Below are 19,803 nucleotides of genomic sequence, written 5' to 3'. Positions count from 1 at the left end.
CTGACCACATTTCCAATGGAGTGGCAGTGACTTTCTGTTTTTCAGAGGTCTGTATCAGGTGGCAGAAGCAGGATGCTCTGCAAGGGAAGGCCAGCCAGGAACTGAATCTGATAGCAAACCAGGCATTAAGCAAGATCCTCACAAGAGGTGCAGTCCCATAGTACCTGAACTAAAACAACCCTCCAGAATAGGTCAGCAACTGCAGCAAGGTTAAGCCAGTAGTCCAGACAATCCAGACAAAACTGTAGTAAAATGGTAGTCCAAGATCAAGCCAGAAAGTCAAGTCAGCAGATTAGGGTCAGTAGCAGCAAAGTTCATGGCCAGACCCCAGTGCCTGGCTGCCCTGTAGCTCTACCAGAGACCAATTGCAGATATCTGACCTCCTGAGCAAAGAACGGGCAGCCCCTGGCCAGATTCTCTGTTCTTGCTCATGCAGCTCTTTCTGCAGCACTCTGACCCAAGGCTACCCTGCTGCAAGGTTACAAAGACCTTGAACAAGCAAAGCCCAGTGAGAAGGGGAAGAGGTTGCAGAACTTGGTGTTCTAAGGACCTAATAGCATGGATGTTACTGAACTTAGGATTCTGGATAAGGAACAGATAGATGCCATCAGACAAAAGGGGGATCCTGTCAGTGTCATAAAAAGGAACATGTGTTTAGACTGGTGTAAACAGCACTCTTGTTCCAGTTGTCAGAATGAGTCAAGCAGCCACTGTTTAATTAACAGCAGCTTTTATTTCCCTAAAGTTGGCATTCTAGAGTGAATGAGAGAGGGGGTAGAACTACCAGCAGTGGTCACCTGAAACAAAAAGAAATTCAGCAGAAGAAACAGGAAGGCCTGTAATTCAAATCCTAAGGAAGATGGTCTTTTAAGAGCTTCTGCCCACAAAGCTTTGACAAAATAAGGAAGCCCTGAGACTGCCCCAAAGACAGAGAGGGTATCGTTTTCTACTCACCGAAACACCTCTAGTGATAAACACCATTTCTGTTGATTGGAGTACAATTTCTCCCAATAAGATGGACAAGCTTCAAATTTAGGGGTAATCTTTGCCTGTTTCTCTTCTGAAGTGACTCATAAATGACCAGTGTTCTGCACTTTCAAATTCCTTTGTCTGGTGAGAAATAACCACATTACGAGCTGCTCTGCTTGTGCCACCAATGTTGGTCCCATAGTAAAACAATTCTGATGAAGACATCAGATACGCAATCGTCCTTCATATAAGGTCACAAGCACACTTTTTGAATTTTATTGGAGGCTTTGGCTCCTTCAGATTGGAGATTAATCTGCTGATAACGTCTAAAAAGGTGAACAATATTTCTATTGGTTCCTTCACGTAGTTCGTGCTAGCACGTGAATCTATATATTTCCTCCTTTGTAGTCGTTTGCGAAATACAGGAATGCCCTTGCAGAGTTTGATCTAGGGAATACCTGGAGAGTGAAGTTTCATCTGTCTGTGGTTAGGATGGCAATAAAAGAACATCTTTCTACTCCAGTGTTGTGGTTGCTTCTCCTCTCCATTCAAGTCTCTCTGGGTAAGTACATACTTTATTTCACTTAAGGCAGTGAGATAAGAAAAGTATGCAAATTTAATATAAATAGGTTGTTATTCTATGAACCTGTAAAGCAAAGTGACAAAAAGGTGTTCAAGTATGTTTCTGTCTTTGATTTAATCTCCTTGGTAATCCTGAGATAAAGAAGGGTAAGCCATTTGTAAAAATGTTGTATTTTACTCAGACATCAGTGACTGGCTATTCTCATAAGAATTCAAGTCCAAATTTTGTAAACTGTTGAGTTGTACTAAAACATGGTTGGGTATTCTTATTACTGTCTTATCTCTCCTGCTGAGCTCTTTGTAGACAGAATTAATAATTCCAGGTCTTTGTTCAACACCAGTTAAAATGATGTGTCTCTGCCCTGTGTGTCCAGTGGAGTTTGGATAACACAACATCCCCTCAGTTGTGCCTGCATATCTGAAGCTTATCACTATTTGCCTCTCTGCTCTTCTAGACCTATGTGTACATGCTTGATGTTGGTGATGAGAGACAGATTTTGTAAACCTCATTTTTTTCTCTCTATACATGGAGGTGACATTATGGCATTGTGGTGGTGGTTCATCCCCATATGAGGAGAAAAAGACTTCACAGTTGATGCTTTGCTATGGCATGGCCCTAGTCTTGAAGGTTCTCTCCAGTTGTGTGGATGCAGTCAGAGTTCACATGGCAGAGAACAGAAAGCATTCTTGACATACATTTTCATAATACGAAACATTTTTATCTGGACACCTTTGTAGTGATGTTTTCATGTCACCTGAGCCGTACTGTAGAAATGAGAGTGAGTTTTGTGCCAACTCCTTGCTAACATCAGGGAACAGTAACAGATGACTGGAAGATGCAGACAAGAGTAGCTTTACCTTGACAACATCATCAGCACCTACAACCCTCATCTCTGCTCCAGTAGCACTTGCACTCTCCATGCTACTACAGGAGTTCTGATGTTCCCCAGGCATGGAGCACTGTGCAGAGCAGTGCAGGAGCCACTACCCTCAGGGAGTGAGCTGGCAATCTGCCCCTGAGGCAGCAGGCCTTGGCTGAAAACCTCCTCTTAGGGCTTGGGGACAGGAATGCATGCTGCATTCTCATCCTTGGCCTACAAGAAGAACTGGGTTTTCAGCTGGAGCAAGCAGAAATCTCATGCCTTCTCAGCCAAGCCAAACACCCAACCACTGAATTCAATGAAGGTATTTGTGGGACATGCTGTGGTGTGTGAGGAAATACAAAATTGTCCCTGTATGTATTATAAAAAATTCAGAGAAGACTGATTACAGCAAATGATTGCTTTTTTAAGGAAATATTTAAATCTGTCAGTTGGGTTATGCCTACCTCTGCATGCAGTCTTGCATGCTGTTACATGTTGAAAATGACAGATATACAATTACTTAAAAATTCAGGTGCAGAGAGGTTATATAGTTGAGTGAAGAGCTGTTGGTTTTGCTCCTGGATATGGCTAATAGAAATAGGTTATCTGGTTCCTTTAAAAATGTATGATGAATTCAACTTTTCTTAGAATTCATTTCTCTTTTAAATGTATAAATGTTTTAGCTGAGAAAACTCTTTTTTTGGACTATGTTTTTCAAATAGCCTGGGGGTTGTTCTCCAGAATGTCTTTCAAGAAACTTACAAGACTTATTACAGAAAGATTACGCTCCCTCTGAGACAACATGTTGCAGGCACAAAGTGGTTTCATAGTTATCTGAGGGTTGTGCTATGTATGTGACTTTCTAACTCAGGAAACTTGAGGAGACAGAATACTTTACAGAAAAAAAAAGGGGTTGGAAGTTACCAATTGTCACTTGAATAACCACCTTTCTTCTTTTTCGTTTCCAAATCTAAATGATAGGCCGGAAATTGCAAGGAAATTCAGCAGTGTTAGGAAAGAGGTAAAGCCTTTGCTGTGTATAAGAGGCTATCCTGTGTCAAAGCCACATTGTCTGTGTCTGATGAAGCAGTTAAAAACCACATGAAGATGGAGGCAAAACTGCCTTCCAATTGACTACTGCTAGCAGTTTACTCTGCAATAAGAAATGAAACAATGGTTAGTTTTGGAAAGAAGTGGCTGCACTAGCACCAGCTCATGGGCTGACTGACACACTTGCACTGAGCAGAGAGAGGAATTAGATTTGTTTCCAAATGCAAAGAAAAATTATATAATGTCATTTCACAATGTCAGACCACAGCAAGATGTGTGATACGTAGAAACACCTCTCTCTTTGGAGGAAGAGAGGGAAGGTGATATTTTACATAACGGATTGTCTTGAAAAAATCTTACAGGAAAACCCAAGATTCTTAGTGCAAATCATCTTTTGTCACTTATCAAATGCCATCATTGATAGATGATCTTCCCAGACTATTTTCAGGATTTGCATAGCTGCATTGCTTTCCATTCACATCAGTGCCCAGTGCTGGGTCTGCAGGAGTACTGCAGGTTTCTCTTGGCACCTGGTCACTGTGGCTGTGAGTGCAGATCAACAGGGCCCATAGCCAGGCATGGCTGTGCCTGAACACAGATGCACCTGCCACATGGCACAGGCAATGGGAGAAGGTCCACATCTGTGCTTAAATGGGCCCACGGGCAGAGGATGTGGGTGGAAAACCCAGGTAAATGTTTGCTTTAATATTCCATTGTGTGTCAGGTGTTGAAACAGTGAAAATTTGTGCCCAAAGTTATTAGGCTTCTTATGTGACTGTCCTGTAAACCTCCTTTAGCGATGTGGTGAATCTGAGTAATCCTCCAGGCCCAAAAGAAGTTGCCAGGCCTCTTCAGGGATTTACCTGTTTCATAACATGCTGAAATGCAAATCTGACCAAACTGAGGACAAAACTCAGATGTAGTGGCCAACTTCTTCCTGTTTCCTTTGCACATTTAGCTTGTAGTTTGTCCTTAACCTGGGAATACAGCAGACCTGCACGTGATTTTCTACCATTTGATTTTCCACCTATTTCATGGGTATCCCCTTTCATGCTCTAAACACCAGTGACTTTGACTCCAACTGGTAGTGAGGCTAACTTTTAGTCCAAACAGCCACACGTATGTAATACTCATATACAAATGTATACCCACACACACCACAGCTGTACATGGCTGCCCACACAGACAGAAACATGCGACATGTGACACATGTGACACAAACATACACAGAGCCAGTGGCCTTATAATGATCTATCAGCTTCTGTAAAGGCTTAGACATGGTCCCACACAACAGTCTTGTCATTAAATTGGACATATGTGGGTTTGATGGATGGACTATTCAATGGATAAGAAATTGGCTGGATGGATGCGTCCAAAGAGTTGCAGTCAATGGCTCAATGTCCAAATGGAGATCAGTGACAAGTGGTGTCCCTCAGGGGGATGGGAACTGCTCAAAATCCTTATTACTGACATTAGTAGTGGGATTGAGTTCACCCTTGGCAAGTTTCCAGAGGACACCAATCTCAGTGGTGCAGCCACTGAGGGAAGGAATGCTATCCAGAGGAATCTTGACAGGTTTGAAAAATGAGCCTCACCCCATGAAGTTCAACAAGGCCAAGTGCAAGGTCCTGTACCTGGCTCAGGATGCATGGCTTGAGAGCAGCCCCGTGGAGAAGAACTTGGGGATACTGGTGGGGATAAATTGGACATGAGCCGGCAGTGTGCCCTTGAAGCCCAGAAAGCCAACTTTGAGTTGGGTCTTTCAGCTGACCCCCTCACCTTACCACCTCTGCAGTAGCTGGCCTGGCCCCTCTGGTCCCTGTAGTAGCCAGCTCCTCCAGTTATCCCACTCCCAAAGACACACACACAGACTTGGCTTCCAGGCCAATTAACTCACAGGAAAATGAAGCTTCATCTACCGTAGCAATCACACACTGACGTGTGGTCCCCTCACCCACTCCAGTTGGCAGTGTCTATTGTGGCAGGCTTTGTGAATCACAAAGCAGGGACATTACTCGGCATTTCACAGCCCTGATAAGTCAGTATAAGAGAAAGGTTGCCTGTCATTAGAAATAACTTACATTTTAGCAGTGCAGTTAGCTCATGCTTGTAAATACACACATAATTCCTTGCAAAAAGCCCCCAAACCTTTAACGTTGGACTATTTAGAAAAGTGAACCAAATAAATCCGATGTAAGAGTAAATTAAGAGTAATAATAATCTCATTAACATCTGCAATAGATAATCATGATTGGGCTCTGTCCTTTCTATAACCTTGTTCTATCTAAAGGTGCTGATGAATTGAGGCTGTCAAACGGAACGGGCCCCTGCTCTGGGAGAGTGGAAGTAAAACATGAGGAGCAGTGGGGAACCGTGTGTGATGGTGACTGGACCATAAAAGATGCTGAGGTTGTTTGTAAGCAACTACGTTGTGGATATGCTGTTAAGGCCCTTAATCGAGCTCCTTTTGGAGAAGGAACTGGACCGACGTGGTTGTACCGAGTTGATTGCCGTGGTGATGAATCTGCTCTCTGGAACTGCACACACACAGGATGGGGTTCTTTTACCTGCCCCCATTACTTTGATATTGGAGTGATCTGCTCAGGTAAGAAGTGATCCAAATTTGTATAATGGAAGAAAGATACGAGCCTGGGATCAAACTTTGTCCGGGTTGGATAAAGCCAAGTACTCCCTCTAGTCATCCAAAGCAAGTTGCTTCAGCATTGAGTCTTCTGCTGACTGCAAGTACAAGTCTACTTTGCCTGGACACAGCAATGACATAGAATGGGCATATTAAGTGACATAGAACAGGGGAAAAAAAAGCATTATTTGTTTCTACCACAGCTCTCCCAGGCAACAGGAGAGCAGTACTGAACTTGTCTATGACCAGGAATGGGGGCTAAAAAAGCAGTCGTAGGTGGAGAAGCAAGAAAATGCAGTGTTATGTCCTACAACTGCCCTTCTTCTCCAGATCTTCACGTTAGCTAAGACAGGACAGTCTGCAATGGCAAAAAAAGTCCAATATCTGTCTGGCTGCTCCCTATGCAAGATTTTACTCTTTGGAGAAAAACCATTGTAAGAGGTTTTTCCTTCCCAGCTTCAGGACTTTACATTTGTCCTGTTTTGATTTTTGTAAGGTTCCCGTCAGCCCATTAGTCTAGCCTGTCTATATCTCCCTGAATGGCAGCTCTGCCCTCGTGGTTATCTCCCTCCCCCCCAAAATCATAAGAGTGTACTCCATCACCTTGTCCATGAAGAGAAGACACTGAAGAGAACAGGCCCCTGGAAAGACACAACAAGTGATATTCCACTTGCTGACCATCTTCAGGTAGAGATTAACTCACTAATGACTGAGCCTGACTGTTCAATTAGCTTAACCATGTTGTCCTTCCACCCAGACTGTAACATCCTACTTTTTGGACATAAGAATATTGTGCAAGACAATGTTAATGGCAGTGCTAAATGTGAGGTAAATGACATGTGCTGCTGTCCCCTCATCCATAAATCCATTATTATCAGAGAAGGCAATACAGTCTAACAGGCATAATACACACTTGATAAAATCATGCTGACTCTTCCCATTCATCTCCTTGTGCCCACAAATGTGTTCCCGGAAGATTCACTCCATATTTTTCCCAAGTACCAAAGTGAGGCTGGTCAGCCTGTAGATCTCCAGACTGTCTTCTTAGCCTTTTCTGAAACTGGGTAGAACATTTCCTGTTTCCTCTTCCTAGGGTGCTTTAGCTTCCTACTCACTGAAATAATGAAGTCTCAAGGACACACACTAGTAAATGACTATTTGTCTATTTATCTACTTGGGGATTGCTACTTCTCAGTCATTGGCAGATGTTCAAAGCTTCCCTCCTTCTTTCCCAAAGATTTAGTGTTTTCACATACTGAGAAATGAGCAATCCCATACACCATTTTCTTTCTTATCAGTGGTATACAGGAATTGCCCCAGTCACAATTTAAAAGTATAAGTGATCCTCAGAGAAGTGACATGTGTCTTGCCCACTGAGGTACAGGAGTTATGAAAATAGGTTAGTACAACCAACCCTTGATGCTGGATTTCTTGGTTTTTGGTTTTTTCCAGGCTTCTCTGATCTGCGTCTGACTGGAGGGGACACTGCCTGCTCAGGACATTTGGAAGTAAAGCAAGAAGAATCTTGGGTGACTGTCTGTTTTTCACACATTGATTTCAAAACTGCCTCAGTTGTATGTAATGAGTTAGAGTGTGGCCACGCTGTGGATACCTTGAGAGGAACTCACTTTGGAGACAGACATGAACTGATCTGGCAAGAAGAGTTTCACTGTGTAGGGAATGAGATTCACCTTGCAGACTGTCCCAGGAACATACACCACACTAACACGTGCTCTCATGATGCCACTGTTGTGTGTTCAGGTGAGACTTTGGGCTGATGGACGTAATTCACCACTGTCCTCTATGCCTTCTTCCTGTTAAACCACAGTTCAGAGCCTTTGCACACTTCTATGGTCCTCAGGATCCCTGGATGCTTCCCCCATCATGCCTTGAGCCATTCAAGGGGGACCAGGAAATAACAGAGAGTAGTCCCACTCACTCATTCACTCTACTCAGAGTCTGCATCTAACATGGGCTGTTCTAACCACTTCACTACTGCACCAGAGGCAGACTCCAAAAGGGCTGTCATTTCTTTTATGCTATTAGAGATAAGCACTCAACAGTGCTAAGAATGCTTTACATGTCTTTCTCTTATGAATAAAAGGAAAAAGGGCCAGAGCAGACAAGCAGGAATATTCAGACATTAATTTCTTTCCTGTGGTGCCAGTGTGTATGTTAATCCCTGGCTCTTTAGTTAATTATAAAACTGGGAGAGGTACCCTATCGCCAAAAGGTTGAAGGAGGCACAAGCTACAACTGTAAGTTATTAAAAAAATAAATAAATAAAAAGGTTTCCAGAGGCCTAGATGACTTTCATTGTGACTGGCAGGTAACATTACTTAAAAACTCCACACAGTCACAGCTGCTGGGGGCTCTGAATATGGCTCTGTATTGCAACCCGCTGCAAAAGCGAAGATTAGACCTAGCAAACACAACTTTTTTCCTGAGGCCACAGTTCTAAAGGGTAAAGTAAACCTGGGGCAGAACTGCTGGCAACTTTCTCACAAAACAAGCCTGGAAAATGATTGCACTTCATGTCCATTGTCCAGTCAAAGGTCTCCATTCTATTTCAAGATTGCCTTGGACACTGTACCCCTAACCACAGTGACCTGGACCACTGGCTGGAGAGCTGTGGCAGCCAAATAGCTCAGTTAAGGCATCTAACAGGCCTTGGCTCCTGCTTCTGTCTTGCAAGAGTCTTAGTCAGAGTCTTTCAGTCAGAGCTGAAATCCTGGTCTCATTAGGGGTACAATGCAAGGACAAGGTAAGGGTAGAAAGTAACAGTGTGAGAAGACAGAGGGACTGCATGGGGCTGGCAGTAGGACACCACAGTGCCACCCATGCTGCCCTTAATTTATTGCGAATATGCTGATGGATATGGCCTGTGGTGTTCAGAGCCTTTCTGTGGGGCATGGAGAAAAGCTGAGAATTCCCCACTGCAGCTTCTACTTACCAGGAAATGTGACATGACCAACTACTGGGAAAGAGAGTGACACCAGTTGCTCCTACTCTACCATGTGTGAGGTAGTACTGAAACTGCCTCTGAAAGAGAAGATGTTGTAAGGTAGAAGCAGTATTGAGGGGGGAGGAGAGAGCAGAGCAAGGAAGAGACACTGAACTTAAAGAGACAAAAGATTTTTAGTCATACAGTGCAGGCTACCTCACAAAAAATATAGAGGGGTTTTTTGGAGCTGGCTTATCAGCATCCTGTTCCAGCATGCTTTCCAGTAACCTGACACATAAATAAGTGCTAGTTCCTTGCACTTATCGAGGTCTCTTACAGCTTTCAGTGCAACGGCACAGAAAACCAAAAGTAACTGCTAAGCTCCTTTGTTCTTTCTGCAGGCTACGGTGGGTACAGGCTGGCAAATGGCAGTACTGCATGCTCAGGGAGAGTAGAGCTTCTTCACGGAGGGACATGGGGAACCCTGTGTGACTACCTGTGGGATCTACCAGCTGCCAATATCATCTGCCAGCAGCTAGACTGTGGAGTTGCACTACAGATACCAAGTGAACAGTCCTTTGGGGAAGGAAATGGGACTGTCTGGAATGGCACATTCAGCTGCAAGAAGAATGGCTCACGCCTGAGAGACTGTCCTGTGCGTGCTCTAAGTCATGATGAATGCCCTGCTGGAAAAGAGGCTCGTGTGGTGTGTTCAGGTGAGCAGTGGAAAGGTCTAAGGAGAAAATTGAAAAACTCCTTCCTTGAGGAAAAATATGGACTCAAAATTCAGAGGGTGTATGTGGAGTCAGGGTGTATGTGGAGGGCGTATGTGGAGTCCATCTTTTGTCTGCTGCAACAGGAGTCAAGGCTGCACTTCGCCTGTACCACAAGGTTGCTCTCTCTGAAATGCTCCTTGTGTCAGGCAGCAGCAAGAACAGGGCAGCTCCACAGCTCAGGATGAGGGCACAGAGGCTGAGCACAGCACAGACAGAGCCCTTGTCACCAAGGCACAATCCAAAGCACCTGCACAGAGGAAGGTACTGGTAATAAGGTCTATGTGCAGCCCCAGAGAAGTCAAAGCAATCAGTGAGATGTAGGGTCCAGCTGGAGAGGACAGCCAGGCATAGCATGAGACAAGACTGGAGACAGTTACACCTGTCAGGTACTTGAGGCAAGGACTGAATTCCTGGTCGAGGTTTAAGTGAGGACTTGGACCAGCAGTTGAAGGATGCAGAACTGTAGGCCCTTGGTGATACCGGTCTGAACATTTAAGGTCTATTGGTTGACCCAGAGCCCCAAAACCTAGTGCCCTGATTTTAAAATTTCCAAATGGGACCTGATCCTGATTTCTAGTCATTCTTCTCAGTAAAATAGGATGGACTGAAGTCTTGTTATGGGTATGGAAGTTTCTAGTTACAAGTCTGGCCCAGTTAAGTCATTTTTACTACTGAATGATAAGGAAAACTCATTCCCATTTCCCAGTCACTTCCAGGTCATGCCCATGAGCAATTGCAAATGTAACACTCCAGTACTCCCTTTCTCTTACATTCAGGGTGTCCAGGGGGCAGGCTGGTGAATGGCACCACATGCTCTGGCATAGTGGAGATCCGCCATGGAGACACGTGGGGAAGACTCTGCCGCTCCCACTGGAATTTGCAAGCTGCCAGTGTTCTCTGCCATCAGCTGAACTGTGGCTATGCAAAGTCAATCCAGATGGAAGATGGTTTTGTGGATGGGAATGGGCCTATATGGAGAGATGCTTTTCACTGTGAAGGCACAGAGTCCTGCCTGTGGGATTGTGCTCAAGTGACTTTGGGGAATCCAACATGTTCAGCCAAAGAAGCAGCCACTGTAACTTGCTCAGGTAAGTCAGCAGTGGCCTTTTATGGGTGGTGCAACTTCAGACCAAAGCAGTGCTGGTGATCTCACTGACAGGATCTAGACTATGAGCTGGGGAAGCCTTTCTCGCTTCCCATCACAGGCTTTTGTGTGCATGAAAGCAAACAAAGCCTTAACAGGGACAGTCTCCTTAATCAGTGGTGAGAATTAATATTTTACCAGCACAGAAATTTGTCTTCCATAGCTCTCCTGCAAGTTATTCCTACTGCAGTAAGAGCAGTAGATGTTACTCAATATGTTTTCCAGCTCTCTTGAGCCCAGGTCTTGCTGAATCACTCAGACTCTCAGGGGGCGAGAGCCGCTGTGATGGGCGAGTTGAGATCTTCCTCCATGGTGTGTGGAGCAGAGTCCTGGATGATGACTGGGACATCAAGGATGCTCATGTGGTGTGCAGACAGCTCCAGTGTGGAACTGCCGAGAAAGCCTATTACCTTCCAAAGTCTGAGCGAGGGATGGGTCTTGTTGGCCTAAGGAGTGTCCAGTGTACTGGAAATGAGACTCAGCTGATGCTCTGCAACACCTCCCATCATCAGACAGTGCCAACAGGAGTTTCTGAAGATGTTGGTGTGATTTGTTTGGGTGAGTCACTGTGTGAAAGGTACAGAATGTTTCCTAGGGTTTCTTCAGCCCACCTTGTGGTGTCACCAGATCTTAAGTAGGTATGAGTCTGAGCTTGATGATAGTTAAGGAAGCAAGTGTAATTTACATAATACTTTCGTCATCTGAATTTCTTACAGAATTATCTTCCAGAATCAAAAAGAACTCTTAGAACACAGAAGCCATAAGAACACTAATTTGGCTATGATTGCCAAGCATTCTTACTGCCACCTGAGAAGTAAATATCTTTTATTTTGTGACATCTCCATATGTATAGATACCTGCAGCCTTTCTACAGAATATTACAACTGCTTCTACTCTTCTCTGATTTTGTAACCCATCTGCAACAGGAACAGTCTCTGTCTCTAACTAAATGAGTATAGATAGAAAACAGGTTGTCTGGCTTTCTAAGACAAGGTGGCCTCTATGTATACTTAGTATGATTAGACACTCCTTGTTGCAACATCTCACAGAACTTATTCAAACATCTACCTGATGCACGAGTAGGCCTTTCCCTTTATGCAATTTTAGCCTCACAGGACTTCTGCCCAAGCAACCATAGCAGAAGAATTGGGATATAACAAGAACATGATGTCTTAAAAGTGCTTCAGAAACATTGCCATTATGCTGACCTGTGCATTATAGTTGTGTTGCATGTTGGCAGCTGGATTTTCTTCCTACAGGCAGCAGGCAGATGAAGCTGGTGAATGGAACAAACCGCTGCGCTGGGAGAGTAGAGCTTTATCATCATGGCATCTGGGGCACCATCTGCGATGATAACTGGGATCTATCAGATGCCAACGTTGTTTGCAAACAGCTTGGATGTGGACATGCCATCGAGGCATTCGTCTCTGCTCACTATGGAGCAGGGTCAGGGCAGATCTGGCTGGATGACGTGAATTGTACTGGGGCTGAATCTGATCTCTGGGCATGTCCCTCTAGGGCATGGGGCCAGCACAACTGCCAACACAAAGAGGATGCTGGAGTCCTGTGCTCAGGTGTGTTTGGAAAACCCTCTTTTGAGCCTGTGGGTTCAAACAGGAGGGCTGCATGAACAGGAAGTAGAGAACAGTGGAGACTTGCTAGGACAGCCTCTTGCTGTCTTGATTACTTGAGGCATAGCTGGTCAGCACATCTTCTTGGTCCTACCAGGGTACACAGGATCTACAGAAGCCCATATTAAGCACCAACACACACATACATACAAAAAAGACTGTGGTGTGGTAGGATATTTGGGGGATAAATTGGACAGGTTTGTAAAGATTTCCACTGCAAGGAGCAGTGTGCTCATTAGTCAGTTACAGCTGCCTCTGAAACCAATGGAAACAACCCACTGTGCACCAAAGCATCAGACAATCCAAGCAGTTTATGGTGGCTCTGCTCACACATATTTAAGACAGAATGGCAACAGCAAGAGAGAGGAGAAATAGAAGAGATGTGGAAAAAAATACTGATGACCCCTGAAGGGAGTGCAGACTGTTAGGGCCCACTATGGAGCCAGTACCAATCCTAAAAGGACTGCAGCCTCTGAAGCATCCATGCTCCACAATACAGGTAGAACCAAAACAGGCAGTCAGCACTGTAAATGAAGTGCTATTACACAGGCAGGGAAGAAACAAGTCACAAGAAGTTTGTGGCACTAATTCCATTTTTATGTCTTCACTTCCAGATTTCCTGGCTCTGAGGCTGGTGAATGGCAATGACTGTGCTGGGCGTGTAGAAGTTTTCTACAACGGGACGTGGGGGAGCGTTTGTTCCAATCGCATGTCCCAGCTCACCGCAGCAACTGTGTGCAAACACCTGGGCTGTGGAGAGGGAGGAAGAATAGCAACAGACTTCAAATATGGCAGAGGGTCTGGGCCCACGTGGCTGGACCACATTGAGTGCACTGAGCAGCACAGCTCTCTCTGGCAGTGTCAGTCAGACCCCTGGAATCCTCAGTCGTGTGATAACCGAGCAGAAGAGACCCATATTACTTGCACTGGTGATTAGAAATGCATTTGTATATGGCCAGACATATACATTAACGTATGCATGCACATGTGGACGTTGCAGTAACTACCTTATGTTCACTTGTTATCTGGTATATATTATTTCTAGTTTCATGCAAATGGCAGCAACATTGTTCTTTGTCTATATCCTTGACTCAAAGGAGTGAATTAAAATCACAGAGTGCTGTCACCCAGTGAAATCCCAAGGAATTCCCTAACAGGATGGTGCCATTGCATATTTTTTAATGCAAAAATCTATGATACATAGTCAGTCTGTGAGATCTGAGTTGGGATGAGACTTCCCAAGAGGTGTAGAGGCAAGTCTATGTTTCTACATGTATGGAGGCATATCAGTGTATACACATAGCCATGGCCAAGTGTACAGATCAGTTTGGTTCTAAAGGTCCCTTTCTAATGCCTGCTCTTATGACAGCATTTCACACCTGTGGGCATCAATACCTGTATTCATATACATTCACTATAATACAAATGAACTCTGGATGACATTCAGATATCCTGAAAGAGATTGCAGCTGCCCCATGAGAAGGACAGCATAACCATTAGGAAAATTATTACTCACAGCAACAGCCAAAGAGCCATCCACCAAGAACTAAACAGGCCATACATATTTCAGGAAACAATGAACTTGATGGTTAATCTTCAGGTATTTTATACTTCCTTGATTTTTTTCAGAGAAAAATTATTTACTTAATTATTTAAATTCTGCAGGAAGAAGGGAGGCAACATCTCCAGCTGCACTTGCTGAGTGTCCAAACTCTACAAGTTGTTCAGGTACCTCCACCTCCTTGTTTTTCTTCATTGGTCCCTGTGGACCTTCCTGCTGTTTCAGTAAAACAGAAGATTTCTGTGTTTTGCAGACCGGGAGAAGTTGCGAGTCATGGGAGGAGAGGATGAATGTTCAGGCAGAGTGGAGATTTGGCACCAGGGTTCCTGGGGAACAATCTGTGATGACACCTGGGACATGGCAGATGCCAACGTTGTATGCAGGCAGCTGGGCTGTGGATCTGCTGTGTCTGCTCTCAGCGAAGCTGCCTTTGGGGAAGGAACCGGTCCCATCTGGTTGGAGAAGGTGCACTGTAAAGGAACAGAGCTGTCTCTTTGGGACTGTCCTACCAAGCCTTTGTTTGGCAAAAACTGTGACCATAAGGAAGATGCTGCTGTGAATTGCTCTGGTTAGTGACTGGTCCTTTATTACACAGGTCTGGGAAGGAGGTGGGTAGGGGAGAATTATGCCAGCTATATTTCCCAGTGACTAGCCCTTTCATATTTTTGACTGCAAGAACCACACAAATTATACGAAGCTGATCTTCCTATTTTTCACACTTGCCTCTTCCCTAATCTGGACTCACCTTCCTTTTGCAGGTGTGACAGAAACAACAGCATCACCCACGAGAGCAGGTAAATTCCTTCCCCCTCCTTTCTTTCTCTCATCAAATGACAATTTAATGTCCCTGATACTTGGCAGATAAAACAGCAGTTTATTTCAGCTCATCAGAAAGCACTTCCCACAGCCTTTCATAAAGGAAAACTGAATGGCACCATCTCCAGATGCTGAATTCTATCTGCTTGAGCAGGACCCATAACAGAGCAGCAGGTGCCCTGCTCACCCTACTAGCATGGGCACAGCAAGAGGCTGCAGAGGAGCAGCCCTTTGGGACATCTGATTCTCTACCTGTTTACCCTTCATTTCCATTCAGATCGTCCCCGCCGCCCTGCCACAGGCAGCACGAGACTTTCAGTGCCTGTCATCCTCTCCATTATCCTAGGGACTCTTCTCTGCCTGGTCCTTGCCATTCTTGCTGGGCAGATCCGACGTGCCAGGGCACAGCAGAGAGGTGGGTCTCTCAGGACTGGTAAGAAATACCTCCTTTACATGGCCCCAAATGTTTACCTTGCTGGGGAGGCAGTGGGGGTGGGTGACTGAGATGAGCAGCATCTGTTGCCACACTAAGATTTTTTCACTACTTTCTGGCAGTGAAAGAGCCCAGAGGTGCTTATCCTCAGTCAGCAGCTCTTGGTGCCTTTCTAGGTGCCAACCAGGCCACATAGACCCCTTTAAGGCACTTCTCCTTTTCATGACCCCAGCCTGAGTATGAGCAGAGACTGTGTAAGTGATCATTACCTTTTACTTTCAGGCTCCGGACTATCCTACGATCCCTTCTCCGAGGCTGTCTATGAAGAGATTGATTACAGCCTGATGAGGAAAAAGCAGGGCGTGACTTTCCTCTCAGGTCTGTGTGTGTGTCATGCTCTTCCCAAGGGAAAGCTCCTCCTTTCTGATCCCAGTTTGATACTTTGCAGGTCCCAAATCTACTGGGAAATTAAAAATTCCTGGATTTGAGGAAAGGAGTTTCCTGCCCAGTGGACTCTGTCAATTCCTCTCCTAGGGACAATTTGGTTTTTGCAGTCCTCACTGCAGTCATAGACCATAGATCATCATACATCAAGCAAATTTAAAAAAAACCCCCTTTTGCTGCAATTATTTAAAGCAGGGACAAAGAAAGGAATAATTTGCATCTCCCTCACAGCAACTGGGTCCCTGTAGGTTTCCTCCTGTGGATTGCTTTTCTCCCTTTGTGACTTACCTCCCTCATGATCCAGTAGAGATGTTATGGGGCCCCTGAGGGATTCTTGGTTATTCCATTGTAAGCCTTGCAGAAGTAATACTGACTGCCAAAGAATCTGTTGGACTTGGGTGGTATTAGTGGAGCCTGCTCTTTTTCTCATGGTGCAGTCTTAGCACTTCAGGAGAGTTTAATCTGATATCACGCTCTTTCTCATTTGTCTAGATTCTTATTCAGAGAGCTCAAAACAGGTCTATAGGGGGGTCAGTGATGAAGAAAATGGTCCTGAAGCAACCCAAGGTGATGAAAGAAAGGGTTTGTACAAAGAAAGAGATACCCAAATCAGGGTAACTTTTAATATCCAAAGCATTACGAATGATTCAACTTTCACTTCATGTGCTAGTGATGTTTTGATGTGAGCCAAAATTTTCTGTGTAACTCTTGTGGTGGAAGAGTGTCATACAATCTAATATAAAAGTGCTAGTTTTCCTCTTCTATATTAGAAATTCAAAATAAATGTTTGTTGGTAGTTTTGCACACACTTTACAGGATCCAGTCACATGAGTAAAACAGTTTGACAACTGTTTCTCTGAGATATTGCAACTGTAATAGCTTATAAGCTGTTGCTTTATTTCTGAGAAAAAGGAGGAGAATTAAAACAGAGGAAAGACATAAGAAGAAATAGGAACACTGGCATATAATTTGAGCTAATTTGGGAATTTTAATCCGAGTGATCTAAAAAAAATACAAGCACTCTGAAGAAAATCCAGATTCCTAGCTGTGGGAGTTTTGGGGTGGTTTGGGTTGGTTGTTGGTGGTTTTTTTTAATTTGAAATAACTGAGGGAGAGCAAGTGTTTGGAGAAGAACTGCATTTTCCTAGAGCTGATCAAAAAGCTCTCTTAACTATTGCCTGGTGTCCAAGAGATCAACTACTAAAAGCACAAGCAGTTTTGGACCTCAGCTGCCCATATTCTGGATTCTGCTGCATCATGTCTTCATTTTCTATTGCTTTCTTATATTAAAGACTTTTTCTAGTTAAAAATAAATGAAAAGCTTTTCCTTAGTTGCTTTGAAGTGCTTATAGAGAAGATAATTATTCCAAATACAGTCTCTTTTTCTTATTCAGATTGAATATTTTTTGCTAGGCAAAAAGTGAAACAGGAGTGCTTTGATTTACTCTTATATTTACACATGTATTATTTGTAAGCATATGTACATACAATAAAACTGTGCACACTAACGTTCTCTGAGGGATGGATTCCAGTTAAGCACAGACATGCCAGTATTACAGCCCTGTGTTGCTGGATCATCAGCTACTGCTTTCCCCAGTGGAAGATCTCTCCCTGCTATAGTTAATAGCCGTACTGTTCCAGAGACCTCTCCACCGCCTGAAAATGCCCTGGAAGATGGTTATGATGATGCAACTGAAGCTCATAGACCTGGAGATGCTTCTCTTTCTGGGCAGAATGAACAGGATATTATTGGGATCCCTGGAGAAAGTGACAGAAACAAGGATTCACAGACAGGTGAGGCTAGAAAAGCAGTGCAGTTCTGTTCTTACAGCCAGCTAATATATACCCATGCTCTGCTTTCCTTATAGCCATAAAATTCTTGCCTGTGGCCAACCCAAGCTAAGTTTTCACTGCTGCAAGTTAAAACTGTTACTTCTTATTAGAATGACCATGGGGACCGAGGGTGGCAGCCGTCTTTGTAACAGCCTTTTAAGTGCTTGAAGACTGATAACAGTTTGTTCACAAACCTGTCCTCAGTTCTGTTTTGTATTTTGTTTCTATAGACAGCCACAACCTAAATTAGTCAACTTTCTACTTAGGCCTTGTTGACAACACTCTGCTCATTATGTGTCTCCATTCAGTCCGTGTTAGACAGTCCATATCTTTCAAAAATTGTTTCAAAACCAAAATTTTACAGTATTTCTTTACAGCATGGTACTGAGATCTTACTAGTGTCAAGTAGAGCAGAAGGACCAGCTCTTATTTCTTACAGCATATCCTTCTGTTTATGGGTGCCAGTGTGATACTTCCTTCCAACAAGAAGACACTCTTGAGAATGCTCAATGTCTGATGCAGCTTCAAATCCTGCTCTGTAGAATACTACCTATCACTAGACATGGATCTTTCAAACGACGCAGTTGAGTGTTTCTCCCTTCATCTGTAGCCTTCTATGTGTCCTTATTAGATCTCGTTCTATGTTCATCAAAACTTCGCCAGGACGACTTGAATTATAGTATAGTAGGTTATCATCTGGAAAACATAACAAGAATATGTGTCTTTTATCTTAGGATTTAATAAAAGTACTTTGTTGTATTTAGGGGTATCCAAGAATCTTACCAGCTGCAGTGAGCTACACCAGGTATACCACTTTTGACTGAATTTGTACCCAGTCTACAGAGGTTTGGGTTAGACTATATTTCTCTAGAGTATGTACAAAAATTTCATGTGTGTGAGTTAAATGACAATTTGTTCTACTCCCTTATAAAAGGACTCTTAGACAATCAGAAAGAAAAATCAGACTCAGCTGCTGGGGATTATTTTTGATAAACCCATGTAATCTGTTATCTGCCTGTTTGTTCTTTTGCTCCTGTCTCCTTACAAGTAGTTCATTTGTTCTCATATCTTTCTGAACTTGAACTTTCTGTAACTCCTAATCCTCTTTCTTCTCCCACACATGCCACCTTAAAAATTAGCATGTGTTGCTCAAGTTTTCCCAGTCTTTCAGAGCCTGTTCTCTGTGAGTTCTTAAAGACAGTGGATAGTGCCTGGAGGATGGATTCAGATAGGTTTTTAACCTAGCACTAAATTGTCAGGTCAGTCCATCAAATCCAGAAAGAATTACCAAAAAAATATTTAAGATAGAATTTTCTTTATCTGTGCATTTAATATAACTGCAGAACACCTTCTGATCTGAACTCTACTTTTTGGGGTAGGGATAAATATTTCTGGCCTATTGAGGACATGGAAAATAATGAAAATATAGGACTCCAAGTAACTAGAGAGACATTAGAGATTTTTTTTTAACAGGCCATGAATATATTCATTTTAACACTGTGTACAAAGCTTGATCCTTGGATATGCATATACGTAGTGGAAGGCAGAGTGACATAAGCATTTCTCAAGTCTTTCACAGTCACTCATAAAATAGAACTTAGGTTCTAATTTCTGGAGGAGACAACTGACAGCTACACAACCACAGAGGTAATACATACAGGATGTGCATTTATATCTCTCAGTCTTATTCCCTTCATGTTTTCAGACTGGACTCCTAGGAACAGGACCTCTGAGGCTGAGACACCTTCATCCCCTGCTCCTGAAGATACAGGCTATGACGACATTGAAGAGCTGGGACACTGATAGAGACTGCTGAGCTGTACTGACTTCTTCTGGAAATACACCACTGTTTATAAAATGCTAATCCTGCACTAGTAGAACCAGAACAAACTGCTTTTAGGATTAGTTTGCATAAGTTTGTAAAGAAGTGATTACATGCTTAGAAGATAAACAAGCATGGCAGTTAAGAAAATCTTTCAAATTTCTCTTATAATTTCTTGTTGCTAAGATTTACTGGACACTTTTTGCTTTTATTTTTAAATACTTTCATTTAAATTATTTTTTTACTGAGTTAATTTTTAGAATTATGATGTTTTATTATTAGAAGCTGTCTGAA

At 43.5% G+C, this 19,803-nt stretch overlaps 2 protein-coding genes across 12 annotated transcripts in view; one reads left to right on the top strand and one right to left on the bottom strand.

Moving 5' to 3' along the window:
• Positions 1 to 1,461: 1,461 nt before the first annotated feature.
• LOC104687230 (antigen WC1.1) lies at positions 1,462 to 17,722 on the top strand. The gene is made up of 16 exons (XM_019283824.3): positions 1,462 to 1,531; positions 5,755 to 6,069; positions 7,558 to 7,866; positions 9,451 to 9,765; positions 10,602 to 10,913; positions 11,210 to 11,527; positions 12,229 to 12,543; positions 13,215 to 13,529; positions 14,266 to 14,328; positions 14,415 to 14,729; positions 14,920 to 14,955; positions 15,255 to 15,392; positions 15,693 to 15,794; positions 16,086 to 16,098; positions 16,363 to 16,421; positions 17,496 to 17,722. The coding sequence occupies exons 1-16, from the start codon at positions 1,462 to 1,464 to the stop codon at positions 17,720 to 17,722; spliced, it is 3,222 nt and encodes a 1,073-aa protein (XP_019139369.2).
• Positions 16,577 to 19,803, bottom strand: part of LOC104687152 (rap1 GTPase-activating protein 1) — a 57,625-nt gene continuing 54,398 nt past the window's right edge. For 5 of the 11 annotated variants that reach the window (XM_019283832.2, XM_019283831.2, XM_019283825.2 and 2 more), the window contains one exon: positions 16,621 to 18,383. In XM_019283832.2, coding sequence (XP_019139377.1) covers positions 18,336 to 18,383 — 48 coding nt within the window. In that variant the 3' untranslated portion in view covers positions 16,621 to 18,335. Of the gene's footprint in view, positions 18,384 to 19,803 lie in introns of all 11 variants that reach the window. The other 6 variants (XM_039560679.1, XM_039560694.1, XM_039560765.1 and 3 more) reach the window with 5 other exon arrangements.

The sequence above is a fragment of the Corvus cornix genome, chromosome 1 (assembly GCF_000738735.6).
Source record: "Corvus cornix cornix isolate S_Up_H32 chromosome 1, ASM73873v5, whole genome shotgun sequence".
NCBI lineage: Eukaryota > Metazoa > Chordata > Aves > Passeriformes > Corvidae > Corvus > Corvus cornix.
Note: the sequence above shows the minus strand (reverse complement) of the source record. Positions and strands in the feature narration are given on the sequence as shown.

Excerpts from the sequence above, each read along its gene's own strand:
- LOC104687230 (XM_019283824.3), top strand. The coding sequence starts at position 1,462 with ATGGCAATAAAAGAACATCTTTCTACTCCAGTGTTGTGGTTGCTTCTC. Across the intron at positions 14,329-14,414 it reads AAACTCTACAAGTTGTTCAG|ACCGGGAGAAGTTGCGAGTC; the intron begins GTACCTCCACCT and ends TGTGTTTTGCAG. Across the intron at positions 14,956-15,254 it reads AGCATCACCCACGAGAGCAG|ATCGTCCCCGCCGCCCTGCC; the intron begins GTAAATTCCTTC and ends ATTTCCATTCAG.